This window comes from Notolepis coatsorum (genome assembly GCF_963971535.1).
Source record: "Notolepis coatsorum genome assembly, chromosome: 3".
Taxonomy (NCBI): domain Eukaryota; kingdom Metazoa; phylum Chordata; class Actinopteri; order Aulopiformes; family Paralepididae; genus Notolepis; species Notolepis coatsorum.
In genome coordinates, this window is record NC_140167.1 from 165,364,684 (window position 1) to 165,378,157 (window position 13,474).

At 41.9% G+C, this 13,474-nt stretch overlaps 1 protein-coding gene across 1 annotated transcript in view; it reads right to left on the reverse strand.

The window, feature by feature from the left end:
* The window catches only part of kcnh7 (potassium voltage-gated channel subfamily H member 7), a gene marked incomplete at both ends in the record, with an annotated part of 441,898 nt that overhangs the window by 114,446 nt on the left and 313,978 nt on the right, over positions 1 to 13,474 (reverse strand). Inside the window, one exon of the mRNA XM_084311424.1 lies at positions 672 to 1,071. Within this exon, the coding sequence (XP_084167550.1) occupies positions 672 to 1,071 (400 nt within the window). The remainder of the gene's footprint in view (positions 1 to 671; positions 1,072 to 13,474) is intronic.

The following is a 13,474-nucleotide window of genomic DNA, read 5'->3' on the forward strand; positions in this document are numbered from 1 at the left end:
GCAGAGCACTGCTTGCAGAGGAGATAGCGAGGATGCATTTGCCTTCCACTTTACTTGGTATCACTCCGGAATCACGTTTCAACCAAGTCACTAACATAACGTTGCTGTCATGAGCCTGCGCTATGGTAGCCTACAAGTGATAAAATAAATAAAACTTCCAACTCGCGCAACGACTCGGCAAAAAGTTCCGTGCGGGCCGCACTAACACTAAACTTTGATGTCAAGTAAGGGGCCACAAAATATCATCCAGCGGGCCGCAATTGGCTTACCGCGAGTTTGAGACCCCTGGTCTAGACCCTTTAGACGGTGGCCTAAAGGTTAGAGAAGCGGGTTTGTGACCGGAAGGTCTCTGGTTCGATCCGCCGGACCGGCAGGAAAAATCTAGGCTGGGGAAGTGAATGAATAACTCTCTCCCATACCCTTAACACCAACCGCTGATTTGCCCTTGACCAAGGCACTAACCCCCCAACTGCTCCAGTGGAGTTGCTCAGTGGCCAACAGTGTCAGACTGTGGTTGTACTGGGCAGCTCCCAGGTGTGAATGGAACTGTGTGAATGTGAAGCAGGGCGTAGCTGAAAAAGAGCATCTGTGCTCAGCGAACCTACCCTGGGTAAATAAAGGTTAAATAAAATAAAAATAAAAAATAACAGACGGCGGGTAAACACACTCACAGCCAATCAGCATGACGCAGATGGAGAAGATCTTCTCCGAGTTGGTGTTGGGCGAGACGTTCCCGAAGCCCACACTGGTGAGGCTGCTGAAGGTGAAGTACAGCGCCGTCACATACTTGTCCTTGATGGATGGCCCGGAGCCGGGGTCGCTATAGTTGTACCGCTTGCCAATCGACACGCCCAGGTTGTCCAGCCAGCCGATCTTGTGCTCTAGGTAGGGCTTCTCCACGTTGCCGATGGCGTACCAGATGCAGGCCAGCCAGTGGGCGATGAGGGCGAAGATGCACATGAGCAGCATCAGGACGGCGGCGCCGTACTCCGAGTAGCGGTCCAGCTTCCGGGCCACACGCACCAGCCGCAGGAGGCGGGCCGTCTTCAGGAGGCCGATCAGGGTGGTGGTCTGGACAGAGTGTTGGTAAAAATGGTAAATGGTGCATTTAAATGGTAATGGTAAATGGTGCAAAATACACGTACTTTACTGTGAAATGTTTGGTTTTGTATGAGCCCCTGTGAGTGTGCTTCATACAGAACAAATTTATAAAAAAAAGTAAGTAAGAAAGTAAAAAGTAAGTACAAAAAAGTAAGTAAAGAGGAATATACAATATACATATATACAATATACAGTACAATATACAATCTAAAGTACAACCTAGGTACAGTCTAAGTACAGTGAGTAAAAATTTGTAAACAGTGAGGTACAATGTGGAAAATTAGGTACAAAACGTTGAGCTAAGGTGCAATTGCAAATGAGGTATGAATGTAGTGCAGATCTATAGATACATATAATGTAGTGTTAAAGTTTCTAAAGTGAGTGTTAAGGTGAGTGTTTGTTTAAAAGTGAGTGTGTGCATGTGGAAATGTGTGCAATGAATGTAGATGATGGGTTGTTACATGGAGTCATTTATATAACAGCTTTTTATCCAAAGCGCTTTACATTTTGTTCCTCACATTTGACCCGTTCACTCACGCATTCACACACCGACGGCGGAGGCGACTGTTATGCCCTGTTATGCTACGTGTAGGTTGTGACACACTAGCTGTTACACTGTAGGCTACTGTGCCTTTAAGAGGGGCGTGGGTAGTGCTCCAGGAAGGGTTGTGTTATGTAACGTAAACGTCAGTCGAATAAAGTTATGAAACTACACGGTCGTGTGTTCATTGTCTCAACATAACAGCGACCATGCAAGGAGCAGTTAGGGGTTAAGTGTCTCGCTCAAAGACACTTCGACACGCTGCCCGGGAAGAGCGGGAATCGAACCAGGAACCTTCCGATTACCAGACGACCGCTCTACTTCTTCAGTCACTGTCACCCCTGATAAGTTATACTTTTCATTATACAGATCTCTTTCTGCAAATCTACTTTGGTTGGTGCGTTCAGGTGTGCTTCCGTTGGCGATAGCAACAGTGAAAAGACTAGACTTCCTGTCGCTAGGCTAATGACTTTCTTCAGCAGTCCTCTAAACCAGAAACTCTAAATCAGACACTCTCAAACACTTTAAACCAGACACTCTAAACCAGACACTCTAAATCAGACACTCTAAATCAAACACTCTAAACCAGACACTCTAAATCACACACTAACCTAGACACTCTAAACCAGATACTCTAAACCAGACACTCTAAATCAGACACTCTAAATCAAACACTCTAAATCAGACACTCTAAACCAGATACTCTAAATCAGACACTCTAAACCAGACACTCTAAATCACACACTAACATAGACACTCTAAATCAGACACTCTAAACGAGACACTCTAAACCAGACACTCTAAATCAGACACTCTAAATCAAACACTCTAAATCAGACACTCTAAACCAGACACTCTAAATCAGACACTCTAAACCAGACACTCTAAATCAGACACTCTAAATCAGACACTTTAAATCAGACACTCTAAATCAGACACTCTAACCTAGACACTCTAAATCAGACACTCTAAACCAGACACTCTAAATCACACACTAACATAGACACTCTAAATCAGACACTCTAAACGAGACACTCTAAACCAGACACTCTAAATCAGACACTCTAAATCAAACACTCTAAATCAGACACTCTAAACCAGACACTCTAAATCAGACACTCTAAACCAGACACTCTAAATCAGACACTCTAAATCAGACACTTTAAATCAGACACTCTAAATCAGACACTCTAACCTAGACACTCTAAATCAGACACTCTAAACCAGACACTCTAAATCAGACACTCTAAATCAAACACTCTAAATCAGACACTCTAAACAAGCACACTCTAAACCAGACACTCTAAATCAGACACTCTAAATCAAACACTCTAAACCAGACACTCTAAATCAGACACTCTAAATCAAACACTCTAAATCAGACACTCTAAACAAGCACACTCTAAACAAGACACTCTAAATCAGACACTCTAAATCAGACACTTTAAATCAGACACTCTAAATCAGACACTCTAAATCAGAGACTCTAAATCAGACACTCTAAATCAGATACTCTAAATCAGACACTCTAAATCAGACATTCTAAACCAGACACTCTAAATCAGACACTCTAAATTAGGGGTGCCCAACCTTTTTTGAACCAATATCTACTTTTTAATTTACCACCTAGCCGAGAGCTACCAGCCAAAATTGTATATTGTAAGCCGTCATTTGAGGCTTTATAAAAGCAGAATAATGAACACAAATCTGTCAGTGCCGAGTCCGACCTCATCTTAAATAACAAACAGCATTGCTTGTTGTAGTTAACACTTTAATCGCCAAAAACGCCGGAACTCGTCTTTGCTCGCCATGCTCATTCTGCCGAAGACGCCGTAACTCGTCTTTGATCTGTTTACATCTTTTTCCGATTTTCCCAGTCTGAACTTCACCGCGGAGCTTTTGGCAGTGAGTTTGGACCGGAAACTGCAGTTCCTCTCAAATTACACTAGGTGGCAGTGTCCCCCTATTTTCTAACACTGTATCACAAGAGAATGAATATTGCACCCTACAATGAAGCTGGCATTTGATTGGCCAGCATACCTGACCACAGGTATAAAAGTTTGCGGCGTCCCAGAATCGACGAGGTATTGTAGGGGAGAGAGAGAGAGAGAGATAGATAGAGAGATAGAGAGAGAGAGATTGAGAGAGAGATATTTGTATTGAGATCAGCCTATAGTCTATATTTATAGTTTTATACAGTATAGTGGTAGTATCAGAATAATTGTAAGGTTTCAGCTGTGCTTTAGAAGTACTTAGTCGTGCTAACTAGTAGTACTTTTGTGAGGGATTAGTGTGCAGTTTAGTTAGTATATTGTAGTAGTAGTAATAGTAGTTTGATCAGTTAGTAGTTCCATTTAGATCAGTATGAGGAGACGTAGTGTAGGTAAGCGTGGGGACAGGCCGACGTCGGATCGGTTTGTTCAAACCAAGCTGGCATTTGGACCCGCCGTTGCAGCAGCAGCAGCACCAACGACCGGTCCTTTGGTAGCTCCGACCGGGGAGAGCCGTGAGACCGCCGCTGGGCCCAGCGACGTGTCTCGCCCCGGGACCGGGAGCGTATCTCCCCGTCGCAGTTCGAGGAAGAGGAAGGTGGCTGTGCTGATATCTTCTTCAGCCTCATCGGACAGCGATTCAACTGTGCATGAATCTGACTGCAGCGCCGATTGGAAACCACCAGGTAAGGTCGTGTATATGTGATTGTGTGTGTGTGAAACGTGTATATTTTGATGATGATTTACCTAACGCTAATTGATTCATTGTATACTGTGAATATGTAACGTTAGTTCGCCAACCAACGCCGGTATGCATTCATTATAGATCGGGAGTCATCTGACGAGGACATTGATCTTGGTCGGAGATACTATGGATCTGATTAATCTCACGAGTCCGACGGGGGGCATGGTGGTGGTGGTCGTGGTGGTCGAGGGGAGAAGGGTAAGTCATGTTGACTAATGCAATGTGAATATTGTGTGTTTACATGCATGTTCAAATCGATACAGTTACATCATTTGGATATGCATATTATAGGCCTTGTCCATGGCGTTGAGTGTGTGTGTGTGTGTGTGTGTGTGTGTGTGTGTGTGTGTGTGTGTGTGTGTGTGTGATATGCAGGCATTGATGCAGTGATCTGCTTATTTGATTTGGATGTTATTTCCATTATTTTATTCATGCATGTTCAAATCGATACATACAGGCTAAGCTACATTATTGGATATGCATAGAGGCCTCGCCATGTGCTGGGAAGTTCAAAGGGGTTGGAGGAGTGTTCATGGCTTTGATCTTATAGGCCTTGTCCATGGCTTTGTGTGTGTGTGTGTGTGTGCTGTAGTAATCAATGCTATTGGGACTGTGCTAAATGCTATACACAGTGAGTGCAGAGGTTTTCTAGCATCAGATGTTGTTTGTAGGCCTGTTTGAAGTGTGAGATGGAGGGCATGCCCTCCTTTTTTTTTTACAAGGGCTTGTGCGTGTGTGTGTGTGTGTGCTGTAGTAATCAATGCTATTGGGACTGTGCTAAATGCTATACACAGTGAGTGCAGAGGTTTTATAGCATCAGATGTTGTTTGTAGGCCTGTTTGAAGTGTGAGATGGAGGGCATGCCCTCCTTTTTTTTTTTTTTTACAAGGGCTTGTGCGTGTGTGTGTGTGTGTGTGTGTGACACACACACACACACACACACACACACACACACACACACACACACACTCAAAGCCATGGACAAGGCCTATAAGATCAAAGCCATGAACACTCCCCCAACCCCTTTGAACTTCCCAGCACATGGCGAGGCCTCTATGCATATCCAATAATGTAGCTTAGCCTGTATGTATCGATTTGAACATGCATGAATAAAATAATGGAAATAACATCCAAATCAAATAAGCAGATCACTGCATCAATGCCTGCATATCACACACACACACACACACACACACACACACACACACACACACACACACACACACACACACACACACACACACACACACACACACACACACACACACATGTACATGCTTTGATGTACAATGGCCGCTGATTTATTTTGTGTTCATTACAGGATCCGACACAGAGTCAGGCGATGGTACACCAACATACTTGGGTATGTACTAACTACATTCATGTATGTAAATGTATTACTATTGTGTTTTATGAGACTTACTGAATGAATTTAATCCAATTCAGATTCTGGCACAGACTCCGCAGAGAGTGACACAGAGACTGGCAACGACATAGCATCACAGTCTACTCCTGCAGGTAATTGTACATAAAATATAACACATAATGCTATATATATATATATCATGTAAATAAAATGACAATACGTTGCCCTAGTGTAATGTATTACATCATGTGATTCTAGAACTGGATGCTAGTCGGGACATGCCGGAACCCGTTGCAGGGCGGAAACGCACATCTAAGCGCGGTAAGTTGGCCTCACTCTGCACACCACTTCCAGCTCTGACCTCTGAACCCCACACCACGTCCAGCTCTGACATCTGAACCCCACACACACTCACTCATTCACTCACACACAGTTTGTAACTACGTGGCATATGAATGTTTGTCTACAGTAGGGGTGTTATAGTATATTTGTATAATTGACAGGTCGTGGAGCGAAGAGCAGGTCTGCGATCCGTTAGGAACAGGAGAATGCCTGGTCTCGTGAGGGCTGGGTGCCTCACAGGATCCCCTTCACAGCCCAACCGGGGTTGCTCCAGGACGCCGCGGCACTGAAATCGTACCGGCCTGCAAAATGGCTAGATCTGTTCCTGACGGATGCTTTTCTCAATGCCATTGTTGCCCAGACCAACCTCTACGCTGATCAGTGCATTGCCCGGCTGGACCCCACGCTAACCAGTAGCAGGGCACTGCATTGGACGGCCCTCACATTGAAGGAGCTGAAGAAGTTCCTTGGACTCAATTTCCTGAGCAGTGTCCTTTGGAAGCCTCGCGTGGACATGATGTGGACCACTGACGATATGATGTTCACACCATACTACTCAGACACCATGCCACGCAACCGGTATGAGTTGATCTGGCGATTCCTCCATTTTGCGGACAATACATCCCTGGATGTTAGAGACAAATTGTGTAAGGTACGCCCTGTAGTCGACCATGTCAACGCGAGGTGCAAGGAACTGTACCAACCCGAACGTGAGCTCGCCATTGACGAGGGGATGATGGCATGGCGAGGCCGCCTGACTTTCCGGGTCTACAACCCCAACAAGCCAACCCGGTATGGCATCATGTCGTACTTCCTGTGCGAATCACGCACAGGATATTGCTTTGCATTCAAGCCATATTGCCGGGATGGCGCGAACCTGGGGGACACGGTCGTCGGTCTGCTTGGACGTTTGTCTGGGGCCGGTTATACGCTGTTTATGGATAATTTTTACAACAGTGTACATATGTCCGCCAGGCTCCGACAGTTGAGGACCGACGTCTGTGGTACCCTCAGGAAGCACCGGGGGGAGCCAGCCATCATCAAGCACCTGACCAAAGCTGACATCGGTAAGGGGGAGCGCATTGCGGTCAACAATAAGCAGGTCCTGATCGTGGCATGGCGCGATAAGAGGATCATGAAGACCATCAGCAGCTACCACAAGGACACCATGGAAACTGCAAGAGTGTGGGAGAAGCAGAAGAAGGGCAAAGCACTGAGGGTGGAGATGCTCAAGCCGTCATCCATCATGTCGTACAATAAATTCATGAACGGCGTCGACCAGCTGGATCAAAACATCTCGTACTATCCGGCTGAACGTAAGACTGGAAAGTGGACCAAAAAGTTTGTGATGTATCTGATCCAAATATGTATGTTCAACGCTTTTGTCTTGTACAAAACCAGGCATCCACAAGGGCATTATTACAACCTCTTCCGGTTCACCAGGGCTGTGGCGCGGACCTACACAGGGGGTCAGGAGTTTAAGATTCCTGGGGTGACAGCGGAGATGGAGGCGGAGGCAGGGGGTGGGGGTGAGGAGGAGGCAGGGGGTGGGGGTGAGGAGGAGGCAGGGGCTGAGCAGGTGGGGCGTGATGGGAAGCGCGACCCTAGGGCCCCACCGGGGGACCCGCAGAGCAGATTAGTGGGTGGCTTTGGGAAGCATGTAATGGTTGCATACAAAGCCACCCCCAAGCAAAAGCTACCGTGTAGGAAATGTCGGGTCTGCAGTAGGCGTGGCCTCAGGAGTGAGACCAGATATTTTTGCACATTGTGCAAAGTCCCCCTGCATCGTGAAAAATGCTTCACTCTGTACCACACAAAGAGGGATTTCTCTAAATAGTTTCTTTATTAGTTGTCATACAGAAGTACAGACTACTTCTAAATAATCCGGCACACAGAAGTACAGATTACTTCTAAATAATCCATCATTGTGTGATACAGACAGAACCATGTGTACCACTCCGGTACATAGTATAGCTAGCTGAGAGTAGTATAGTATAGTATAGTATAGTATAGTATAGTATAGTATAGTATAGTATAGTATAGTATAGTGTATGGGTAGTTGCACTGTTTTCTGTACAAGACAAATGCGTTGAACACATGTATTTGGGCCACGGTTGTCGATATTGCATAGGCATGTTTGGACCACTTGCAGATGAGACGTTATGTTAGCGATCTAGCTGTGTCGACTCCATTCATCATTTGCATTGTGTGTGTATATAGTTTATTTTTTTATTTATCTTTTTCCCCCCTCATTTTTACCGTTTGCACAGAACCAATGGTTGCTGACAGTCACCCAGTTTATAAAAGTATATACTGTAGGTAACATACCACACTTTTCTAATGCAGTCCATTGGCCTCTTATTTATATACTTTGGAAGCATGTATTGGATATTTTTTGGTCCACAGATCATCTGGCGCTTCATCCATTTATCAATGGACAATGCAGTCATCGATGCGAGAGACCAAGTAAGATATGCCCTGTAGTTGATCATGTGACGTGCCTGTACTGTGAATGTTACCAGCAAACTTCTAAATGCACTGAAACAATGGTTGGTTATCCTCCAGTGTTCACTTTTTATAAGGTATTGTCTTGGTAAATTACCATAATCCTATACTGTGAATGTTACCAGCAAACTTCTAAATGCACTGAAACAATGGTTGGTTATCATCAGCCAGTGTTCACTTTTTATAAGGTATTGTCTTGGTAAATTACCATAATCCTATACTGTGAATGTTACCAGCAAACTTCTAAATGCACTGAAACAATGGTTGGTTATCATCAGCCAGTGTTCACTTTTTATAAGGTATTGTCTTGGTAAATTACCATAATTTTATACTGTGAATGTTACCAGCATATGTGTCTAATGCACAGCAACAATGGTTGGTACTGATGACTGTCACCCAGTTTATTGAACATATTTTGAAATAAAAATGTTCATTTCATCAAAGTTTCAAGTTTTCTGCATTGTAAAGTATTCTGTATTTTATAATAATGTTTTCTGGACCTACACCAGTAGTTATAACTTACTTGTTCGTTAGCGCCAGGCATGGTGGTTGATAAGGTAGTAGTATTTCCAAGTGAAACTAATTGATATATTATCAATACAAGCTATTATTACTTTATGAATGTGTTTATCATGTATGGACGAATAAATTGGAAAACAGGTAGGTACAGAGCAACACAGTGTCTACAACACGGGAGCAGATTATGCACAGTACATGAATGAGAAACAGTTAAAATGTTTTTTTTTTAGTTTATTGCATGCACATGATCTATAATACCTGATCGGTACAATATCTACTAACCTGATCAATACAATATATTCCCACCTGATCGATATAATAGTATTACTGCATTTCAAGTTTGTCAGTCGGACTGTCAATCAAACAATCAAACAATAAATCAATCAAACAATAAAACAATCTATCAAACAAACCATCAAACATTCAATCAATCAAACACACATTAAATCAATAAAACAAAACAATCTATCAAACAAACCATCAAACAATAAAACAATATATCAAACAAACCATCAAACATTCAATCAATCAAACAAACATTCAATCAATCAAACAATAAAACAATCTATCAAACAAACCATCAAACATTCAAACAATAAAACAATCTATCAAATAAACCATCAAACATTCAATCAAACAAACATTCAATCAATCAAACAATAAAACAATCTATCAAACAAACCATCAAACATGCAATCAATCAAACAATAAAACAATCTATCAAACAAACCATCAAACATTCAATCAATCAAACAATAAAACAATCTATCAAACAAACCATCAAACATTCAATCAATCAAACAATAAAACAATCTATCAAACAAACCATCAAACATTCTATCAAACAAACCATCAAACATTCAATCAATCAAACAATAAAACAATCTATGAAACAAACCATCAAACATTCAATCAATCAAACAATAAAAAATCTATCAAACAAACCATCAAACATTCAATCAATCAAACAATAAAACAATCTATCAAACAAACCATCAAACATTCAATCAATCAAACAATAAAACAATCTATCAAACAAACCATCAAACATTCAATCAATCAAACAATAAAACAATCTATTAAACAAACCATCAAACATTCAATCAATCAAACAATAAAACAATCTATCAAACAAACCATCAAACATTCAATCAATCAAACAATAAAACAATCTATCAAACAAACCATCAAACATTCAATCAATCAAACAAACATTCAATCAATCAAACAATAAAACAATCTATCAAACAAACCATCCATCCATCCATCCCAGTCTAAATTGCTTTATAACACGTTCAGTAACTATTATCACCCCCCCCCCCCCGCCCATCTTCTCGTCTGTTTCAAGCAGCAGCACCGGGGGGCGCACCTCTCATAAAAAGGCTTGTAACTCCCTTTCTAAAGAATCCACCTGGATTTTTACCTTTATTTACCTTTTTTTAACTTGTGAACGAACGAAGACATGCAGAATCAAACGTTTTTTTTCATAGTGTACATCAACTCGTCATCGTCAAATGAGCCAAACCATTTCCCCATAGTTATAATATAAAATATAGAAATAGCTCCGCTAAGATCATGAGATATGCTAAAATCGCCCAGGAATCCTGGCAATGCACAGTCATTTCCGGATTTCTGGCCGGCGACCAAAGTGTTAACAAGGAGAGGCAGAGTTGATTTTGCAAAAAAATAAAAATAAAAAATGTAATAATCTAATTTTATTAATCGAGATCTACTTTAAATCAGCCCGCGATCTACCTGTCGATCGCAATCGACTGGTTGGGCACCACTGCTCTAAATCAAACACTCTAAACCAGACACTCTAAATCAGACACTCTAAATCAAACACTCTAAATCAGACACTCTAAACAAGCACACTCTAAACCAGACACTCTAAATCAGACACTCTAAACCAGACACTCTAAATCAGACACTCTAAACCAGACACTCTAAACCAGACACTCTAAATCAGACACTCTAAACCAGACACTTTAAATCATACACTCTAAATCAGAGACTCTAAATCAGACACTCTAAATCAGACACTCTAAATCAGAGACTCTAAATCAAACACTCTAAATCAGACATTCTAAACCAGACACTCTAAATCAGACACTCTAAATCAAACACTCTAAACCAGACACTCTAAATCAGACACTCTAAATCAAACACTCTAAATCAGACACTCTAAACAAGCACACTCTAAAGCAGACACTCTAAATCAGACACTCTAAATCAGACACTTTAAATCAGACACTCTAAATCAAACACTCTAAATCAAACACTCTAAATCAGACACTCTAAACAAGCACACTCTAAACCAGACATTCTAAATCAGACACTCTAAATCAGACACTCTAAATCAGACACTCTAAACCAGACACTCTAAATCAGAGACTCTAAATCAGACACTCTAAATCAAACACTCTAAATCAGACACTCTAAACAAGCACACTCTAAACCAGACACTCTAAATCAGACACTCTAAATCAGACACTTTAAATCAGACACTCTAAATCAAACACTCTAAATCAAACACTCTAAATCAGACACTCTAAACAAGCACACTCTAAACTAGACACTCTAAATCAGACACTCTAAATCAGACACTCTAACCTAGACACTCTAAATCAGACACTCTAAACCAGACACTCTAAATCAGACACTCTAAATCAGACACTAAACCAGACACTCTAAACCAGACACTCTGTCTTGGCGACTCCCCCGCTGCGCTGGGGTCAAGCCCACGTTGACACCAGAGTGGAGAGACAAGCGGCCTGCAGATGAAGCCTCACGTATTGAAGAGCTAACAGGCGGCAGGGACACGGTCCCCCTGGCACAGACATCTGTTAACATGGTGATTATATAATAACCCTGGCAAGTAGAGTTACTGCTGTTTGTTATACATAGACTAGGGCTTTCCCTGAACTACGGTATAGGGGTGCAGCTGTGCAGCGTCACTTGACAATGCACCAGCACTGCTGTTTGTTATACATAGACTAGGGCTTTCCCTGAACTACGGTATAGGGGTGCAGCTGTGCAGCGTCACTATGACAATGTATATGTATATACTCTCTATTGTATATATTCTGCATTGTATATACTCTGTATTGTATATACTCTGTATTGTGTATATTCTGCATTGTATATACTCTGTATTGTATATACTCTGCATTGTATATATTCTGCATTGTATATACTCTGTATTGTGTATATTCTGTATTGTATATACTCTGTACTGTATATATTCTGTATTGTATATATTCTTTATTGTATATTCTGTATTGTATATACTCTGTATTTTATGTACTCTGTATTTTATATACTCTGTATTGTATAATGTGAACTGTGACATATTGAAATGGTTAATCCTAAACGTGAAGACAATATTGCATTTCGGTCTTCAAGGTGGACATTCTCTGCACAGCAGCCCCTACAAGTCTCAGTCTCTCTCTCTCTCTCTCTCTCTCTCTCTCTCTCTCTCTCTCTCTCTCTCTCTCTCTCTCTCTCTCTCTCTCTCTAATCGAATCACTCTTCAGGGGGTACAAGTCAGGACAAACCTCATAACCACAGCGTGACAATAATTCCAATCGTTATCAATACCGAAGCCAAATTGGCGAGATCTCCGGCGGTCCGCTCTGCATGATCTGGATGAATGGTCCTTGGCGCACGCGTTCAATCTGCCTGAGAGGCGCCGCTGTTTCGAGGGCAACAAGACATTGATTGAAATATATGGTGTAATTGAAAGCAGTTCGATAAGCCCTCGTGGAGTAACGTCCTGGCATTAACACTTTCTCCGCCAGGCTTATGTACATCATTATATCATCCTCTGCCAGCTCTATTTGTCTATGGAGAAGTTCCCCTTCTTTGCAGGGCTATAACTTTTTAAATTGTATTGCTAAATTGACATTACTATGGCCCATTCAACGTCAATTATCTATCGTTCAGGATGTAGGAACGTTATACTTTTTCATTCACATATTCATACTAAAATACGGTCTAAAGTATAAATATGTTTTTATCGTTTTCTGCAGCATTCTGCAGAACGTGATTTATAGCCCTAAATGCATTATATTGATGATCAACTACAGTTTGATAGCGATCGGCGCGAGATAAAAAAATTCAAATGGACGTGCTTCTAGAAGTTACTACTTATCATCTGATGTTGACCGGATGGGGGGGGGGGGGGGGGGGGGCGTTTATAATTCCGTGGCCAACGTTAGATGATTCATCTAGTGTGGGTGATATGATCATTAGAGCAGTTTGTATCGAACACTGTAAAAAAAACGCTGAAACTCACCGCAGCTTCCTCGTAGCGTTGGGCGATGAGCGTGGAGCAAAAATGTTCCTATTATGGGATGTTGAAA